The sequence below is a fragment of the Otolemur garnettii genome, unplaced genomic scaffold, assembly GCF_000181295.1.
Source record: "Otolemur garnettii isolate 467f Iridium unplaced genomic scaffold, OtoGar3 scaffold00115, whole genome shotgun sequence".
NCBI lineage: Eukaryota > Metazoa > Chordata > Mammalia > Primates > Galagidae > Otolemur > Otolemur garnettii.
The window spans coordinates 2,801,713-2,809,312 of NW_003852510.1; the positions used below are offsets into that span (position 1 = coordinate 2,801,713).

The window sequence follows — 7,600 nt, forward strand, 5'->3', positions numbered from 1 at the left end:
AAAAAAAAAAAAAAAAAGTAATGGGAATTATGGTTCACTATGTCCCTCCTACTCAAGTAAGGTCATAAGGAACATGCTGGCAGTGAATTTATGGGGGAAGAAGCCTAACATTTCCCTTCCATACTCCTGTCAGAATCAGCTGCAGTCTCAAAGAGCATTGCTTCTGCAAGGCACTGAAAGTCTGAACCGAGCCACCCAAAGTATTGAGCGTTCTCATCGGATTGCCATGGAGACTGACCAGATTGGCTCAGAAATCATAGAAGAGCTGGGAGAACAACGAGAGCAGTTGGAACGAACCAAGAGTAGGGTATGTCTGGGCAGTCGGGAAAGTAGTTGGGCCCCCCCACACCTGGATGCCACACTGAGGCCAGAAGCTATAGCTGTTGTGAATCCAGGGAGTAACCTTTTCTCAATTTCTAGCTTGCTCAGCTAAGAGGAGCTCTCAAGTAATTTTACTCCAAGATTTAGACACCATTGGAAATTTTCGTGAAGTGAAGGAAGAAAAAGCCCAAAGTGATTTGATTTCTGCGCTTGTAAGACTATAGCCACTTCACGCTTATTATATGGGTCACGATGAAAGTTTTGACACAGTTATGCTCCATTATGTCGCTTCCAAGAAACATAGTCGACAGTGTCCTTTGATCACCTGTGCAAGTTTCAACTTGCTCAGTTTATCAGTGATGCCGGGAGGGCTTCATTTGTTTCCATCTGCAAGGATTTTATGATTCTTGATTTTTGTGTATCTCAAAACTTTCATAGTGACCCACATAATTCCTGTATTCTTTCTTTGGCAAGAGAATAATATGTAAAAAGACACTTACTGATTCAAAACCACCAATCAAATTTTAACTTCTCAAACATCTAGTGGGATATTCTGTTGTTCTTATGAAAACATCTACTTATACCCTGTCCTTCAGAGGTCAGACTATTTTCCAGGTGTCACAAAATAGTACCAATCACATTTTATAGATTTATAAATTGTAGTTTAATCCCAGACTATCACCCTTTATTGTTACCTAAGATAAGGACCACTGTGGGAAGTAAACAAATACTTAGGCCAATTGATTATGGTTAGTGGGGACCTCTAATCTAGTATTACTTTAAGAGGCCCTGAAAAATAACTCATTTCTTCCTTTCCATAAATGGGAATCTTTAAAATAGTAGTTTGTCAGTGGAATGCTATATTCTTTATAGCATGAGGCAAATCATACTGAAAAACAGATACTGTAGCTAAGATTTAGACAGGAAAATATTAGCTCAGTGTGAGATTTTCTTACCCATCTTGATATAGTTGTCCATTCTCAAATCAGTAGTACCCTTCCTTCTCCACTGAAAAGTCACAATGAAGTACTAAATTCAGTGCAAGCTATAGAGAGTGTAGTTTGTTGGCTCAGCACCTGTGGCTCAAGTGGCTAAGGTGCCAGCCACATACATCTAAGGTGGCGGGTTCAAATCCAGCCCGGACCCGCCAACAACGATGGCTGCAACCAAAAAATAGCCGGACGTTGTGGCAGGCACCTGTGGTCCCAGCTACTTGGGAGGCTGAGGCAGGAGACTTGCTTGAGCCCAGGAGTTGGAGGTTGCTGTGAGCTGTGATGCCACAGCACTCTACCCAGGGGGACAGCTGGAGGCTCTGTCTCAAAAAAAAAAAAAAAAAAGTGTAGTTTGCTTATAGAGGGTGAACATACTCGGTAGACTGTTTAAATTTAAAAGCCAAGCAGTGAGCTGAGAGAAAGTTACCAAGGCCACTGGGAAATGGGAACAGATGGCAGGTCACCATCTGCAAGAGGTGAAATACCCTCCAGCTATCTAGATTATTATCCCTTCCTGCTATTAATTGAAAGGGAAAAGTCTAAGGGGGTCAACTCCTTTCATAATTCAATGTATCTGTCTCTTAAAGTAGTAAAGAAAAAAAGATTCCTAGATCCCTAAAGCAGTAACCCACCACCCACAGAAGCAAACAACCCAAGAGGCTGTCCTAGAATTTGGTAGATGAAATTCAAATCTTAAGCTGCTCAAAGTTGCTTCACAGTCACTGGCTAGGTACATTCAAAAGCTTCCTGTTTTGAGTACCAGGGTGAAAGATTAGCCCAGTCTCAGAAGTCCATCCCCATAGCAACCTGGGGATATAATGATTCCTAAGCCTACTTGATGAATATCTTGTCCTTTCCAGGTTCTTCTGCTTATGTTCAGAAATCATTTGAAGTGGTTTGATTTCTTGGAGATTTTCAACATTATACTCCTTAATTTAGTTTAAGGATATTCAGATTGTACAGTGTGTACTTTTGGAGGAAAAGGGAAATAATTGCAGTTTTCTCTTCTCAGCTGGTAAACACAAGTGAAAACTTGAGCAAAAGTCGAAAGATCCTCCGTTCAATGTCCAGAAAGTAAGTTTTACAAAATTAATTTCTCTCAAGTCTTAATGTTTTCAACCAGAAAAGCTTGAAACAATGACTTATAGAAGTCCTAATATAGCACCTTCGCACTGGAAGCCATACTGTCCCTACACTTAGTACCACCCTGCAGATCAGAGAAATAAAGTAAGGAGTATGGTCTTGTAGAGTTAAACAGCCTAGGATAAAATTCTTTTTGAAAGTGTGTCCTGCTCTAACTTGGAGCCGTGGGAACATTTCTCAGCTGAAAGGATGCTGAATTCCAGCTTATGTTCCTGAGAGAAGACAGCATATGGCAGTAATAAAAACGTATTTGTAAAAACTCGATGCTACCGCTTAGCACTTGCTTTTGGCTGTACTTGCCCTTCCTAGGAGTCAGTCCCCTTTTGCAAAGTTCTGTCTTGTTAGTAAGAGGTAGACTTTAAAAAAAAAAAAACTCCTTGCGTTATCGCTGTTGGTAGGCAGTGACTGAGCCAAGATGCAGCAGACCCTGCCAGCTCTGTCAGATCAGCCAGAGAACTATACGCACTGCCTCATGCAGGCATTTTGAAAATAAATTCCAGAGAAACAAAAGCTGGTAGTGGAATAATAGTGCGTCTACAGGGCAGGGCAGCTGGCGTTCTCCTGTATGGAGCCACTATGGTTCGTACATTTGGTGAAACAGCATTTGCCACATATCAGTTAACTGGGGCTTCATTTCCCAAAAAGCAGGATCAACTTCCATCTTCCTACCAGTCAGTTGGCTCCATTTCGTTCACCTCTGCAGAACAGTAATATGATAAATAGCAGATCTTTGAGGATCAATATTTATTGACATGTGCTGACTGCCACCAATATCTTGGTGCATGACCTTCAGCGCAGATGGCCTAGCATGAAACAAAACTACAACACAGTCATGGAACTAGCTGGAGGGGTGACATTTTCCTTAACAGTGGCAAATTCTTTGTGGAATGGGGAGAAACCTACAGGGAACGTTCTTTGAGTAAACAAAAGATGATTTGAAGCTCCAGTACTTCCTTTGTAATAGAGATATCCATTTGAGTTTATAGGAGAGCAGAAGGAGAAATAAAGAGGAGAGCGTAAGAAGGGAAGAAGTTTATAAGGAAATGAAGAACATTACCCAAGCTTCCAGTTACCTGTCCTAAAGTGGGACCATCCCTAAGCTGGACTTTGACACTAGAGAGTCTGACCCAAACCCTCATCCCAACGTATGTTCACAGATGTAATAGATAACTACTGTGGCTCTATGTGAATAGATTAATGAGATTGTATTTCTGCTACTTTGAAATACAATTCACCTCAATTTCAGAAATGGTATACTTTTTCATATATGTATAATATATTTTTCCTAGCGTAACCCTTCTAGAAGAGCTATTTTTAAAGTCAGGAAGTATAACTACTACTTGAAGACATTTTAGAATTAAGGAACCATTTTTATGCTTTGGGGTTATCCCAGTTTTCAACATTTCTGTGAGGTAGACAGTGTTATCTGTAAGTTACAGGTACAGAACCTTGTGAGTACTTAACCTACTACCAAGTGGCTGTGTGATCAAAAACTATATTTTGCATCATAGTATCCAGCCTTGGTGTCAGGTCAAACCCCACAGTACTAAGAATAAAAAGAAATAATGGGGGCAGTTCCTGTGGCTCAGTGAGTAGGGCGCCACCCCCATATACCGAGGGTGGCAGGTTCAAACCCGGCCCAGGCCAAATTGCAACAAAAAAATAGCTGGGCATTGTGGCGGGTGCCTGTAGTCCCAGCTACTCGGGAAGCTGAGGCAAGAGAATCACTTAAGCCCAGGAGTTGGAGGTTGCTGTGAGCTGTGTACTCTACCGAGGGCAATAAAGTGAGACTCTGTCTCTAAAAAAAAAATAATAATGGGGTGGCGCCTGTGGCTCAGGGAGAAGGGTACTGGTCCCATGTTTCAAGGGTGGTGGGTTCGAATCCAGCCCTGGCCAAATTGCAACAACAACAAGAAAAAAGTCACTTGTAAGGGTGGCACCTGTGGCTCAAAGGAGTAGGGGGTACCAGCCCCATAACCAGAGGTGGCGGGTTGTCCGCACTTGTGACTGCTCCCCCACTTTGCTTCTCTTTGTAGAGTGACAACCAACAAGTTGCTGCTTTCCATCGTCATCCTACTGGAGTTGGCCATCCTGGGGGGCCTGGTTTACTACAAATTCTTTCGCAAGCACTGAACTCTTCTCTTCGTAGAGAGGGCTTTGTGGACCAGAACTTTGACCCTGTGAATGAAGGTGTCGGGGATGTGGAGTAAGTGTGTTGCTGCTGCAGGCTAGCAGTTGAAGGGTGCACTGTGCAGCCAGACTGTGGGAGGAGGGAGGATGGAAAGCCAATGACATGTGAAGGAACAGCAACAAGACCAGTGTAATATACCAAGGTAATAAATGGTGTTTATGACTTCTTCAAATTTACATAGTATTACAACATATTAACAGCCCGTGAACTGCCAAAATACAGTTACAGTGGTAGTACTGGTCACTACAATTGTGAGAATACTCAAATATTCTCATTAAGGCAGTACTGACCCGGACAACCACTTAATATCTGTCTCCTCAAAAGCCTCACAACTCTGGAATGCCCACTGTGAAACAGGTCAATGCACAGTATTTCCTAAATTCTCACACATGCTTCATTTTCTGATTCATCTGGTGAACTAGGAGTAGGAAGTTGGTCATAGACAATGTGCCCTCCTTCCCTTGTCTGACCAAAACTTGAAGCAATCACATCCACTGCCAAGCTAGCTGTAGCCTTCGCCTCTTCCTCTGAAGCGGCCAGCTGTGGATTGACTTCAACAAGATCCAATGCTGACAGCAACCCTGGAAGAACAATGACAGAAACCTCAGAAAATTATCGAGCTGTTACTTGGTGAGGTTCATCCCACCCGGGCAGGGAGAACGAGCCATGGTCAAAACAAGAGTCATTTTCTACTGTACAGTTATCTGTTGTCAGGAAGCCCTTACACCTCCTCCTTGGCTGTGAATGTAAGTTAAAACACTAGTATACCTGAGTAGGATTGAGAGAAACCTTTAAGATAATGAAGTAAATCATCCTTGTTCAACAAATAGCCATAGCTGTTAGGCTTTCTGGAAGAGGGGCTTGGTGGGGGATGGGGAGGTTTCCAGCCTACTCATTGGGAAAATGTGTGCCATCTGTGGTATGACTGGCAACCTTCCAGCTGCCTGCCTCGAAATGGGGAAGTGTTAAGGCAAAGAACCTCTACTTACAAGCCAGAGCTCTACTCCCACTTTTTTTTTTTTTGAGACAGAGCCTCAAGCTGGTACCGAGGCTCTGGCTCAAGGCTCAAGCGAGTCTCCTGCCTTGCTTCCCAGGTAGCTGGGACCACAGGTGCCTGCCCCAACACCTGGCTATTTTTTTTTTTTTTTTTTTTTTTTGGTTGCAGCCATCGTTTGGCGGCCCGGGCTGGATTCGAACCCACCACCTTAGGTGTATGTGGCTGGCACCTTAGCCACTTGAGCCACAGGCACCCCGAGCCTCCACTCCCACTTTTACACTCTTAACGTGAGACAAGCATCATATCATGTGCCCTGAAAATGTAGTTATTACTGCAGACCTACTGTCACTCCTGCAAGCCTGGTTCCATATCTGACATTTCTTATTAATTCCTAGCACACTGACCTAGTATCACATGTGGTCACGGAATGATTCAGCCATGTGTTCTAAAATTTTTTCATCTGGACTCCAGTTGCCTTCCATAAGGGTTTGAGAACTTGGGCCTGGAGCAGACTGAGGGGAAGTCTAGACCAGAAGAGCCTATTCACCCCTGCCTCACATCTCTAGAGAATTTAACTTTTCAGTTGGTTATTCCAGGTAAAGAGTCATCTGAACAAACTGGCATTCAAGAGTACAAGTATCTGAGAATACTTAGGGTAGCTATAAAGTCTGGAAACATAGGTGAATATACCTAATGGTTTATCCATGTTACAGTACATGGACTGCTCGGTGCCATCACACTTAGTCAGCGTCTTCACTTATTAGCAATGCATAGTCCAGTGCACTGTGTACAGCTGCAGTGAACAGGCATGTTATTACATCATCTTTCACTTCCTGCTTATAGACCCAGGTCTCTGATGATCTGGGTCTGATTCCCACTGACGAAACCTATACCTGTAGCATATTTCAGTAGTAATCAAGAGGGCTTGCACTATTAAAAACAAACATATTACCCATATTTCCAGACTATTGCCACCCTATAAATCAGTTTAAGCAAACTGCTTTATGTATCCAGTTGACAGTGTCATGCATGACAGTCTTTTGGAATAAAATAATAGTGCAGCAGGGGAAGGGAGGGATAAGGCGTAGCCACTGCCACATCCAGGTGCTCCAAGTTCCTAACCACTGACAACATCTAAGATGATGGATCTTAGAATCAGACATGCCACTGTCAGGCCTGATAGACAAGTATCATTTTCCTTTCTGTGCTGCCTAAGGTTCTAGCAGGCTCTAGAGCCAGGGAGACCATTTTTCAATGCCAATTTCTATCCCAACTAGTCAAGAGTTTCCTGTAACACTGGAACTTATGCTTATGTCTATACCCCAGTTTCATGAGATGCTTACTGAAGCAATATCCATCCTTTAAATTTTAGAATGAAAGGCTAAGTAGCTTTAAAACCAGAAGCTTTCTGACAGAAATGGAAACTGTTTGCAAACAAGTATGGGTTTTGTGGCTCAGCACTCGTAGCACACTGGTTACAGTGCCAGCCACATGCACCGAGGCTGGTGGGTTCTAGCCTGGCCCAGGCCAGCTAAACAACTACAGCTGCAACAACAAAAAAAACCAGGCATTGTGGCTAGGCACCTGTAATCCCAGCTACTTGGGAGGCTAAGGCAAGAGAATTGTTCAAGCCCAAGAGTTAGAAGTTGCTGTGAGCTGCGACACCACAGCACTCTACTGAGGGTGACAAAGTGAGACTCTGTCTCAAGAAAAAAAAAAAAGTTTGAGTTTTGGAACAGTAATCTCTTTTAGCCACTGTTGATGATAACCTAGAATTCATCTTACTACTCTTGCTATCAGCCATTCATCTAACTCTATTCCCTTATTAAAGATTCTATCAAATAAGGTCTAATACAAGACTTACCCCACATAAAAGGACCCAAGATACTGTGTGACTTGCCAATACCATCAGATCAGCTTTTATATATATATATATATATATTTTTTTTTTTTTTC

The 7,600-nt window shown here is 42.8% G+C and overlaps 2 protein-coding genes across 2 annotated transcripts in view; one reads left to right on the top strand and one right to left on the bottom strand.

Annotated features, from left to right (window-relative positions):
• VTI1B (vesicle transport through interaction with t-SNAREs 1B) overlaps positions 1–4,823 on the top strand; it is a 22,759-nt gene extending 17,936 nt beyond the window's left edge. The window contains exons 4-6 of the mRNA XM_003797379.3: positions 134–307; positions 2,326–2,387; positions 4,493–4,823. Coding sequence (XP_003797427.1) covers positions 134–307; positions 2,326–2,387; positions 4,493–4,589 — 333 coding nt within the window. The 3' untranslated portion in view covers positions 4,590–4,823. The remainder of the gene's footprint in view (positions 1–133; positions 308–2,325; positions 2,388–4,492) is intronic.
• A 68-nt stretch (positions 4,824–4,891) lies between these two features.
• The window catches only part of ARG2 (arginase 2), a 33,648-nt gene continuing 30,939 nt past the window's right edge, over positions 4,892–7,600 (bottom strand). The window contains exon 8 of the mRNA XM_003797378.3: positions 4,892–5,228. Coding sequence (XP_003797426.1) covers positions 5,023–5,228 — 206 coding nt within the window. The 3' untranslated portion in view covers positions 4,892–5,022. The remainder of the gene's footprint in view (positions 5,229–7,600) is intronic.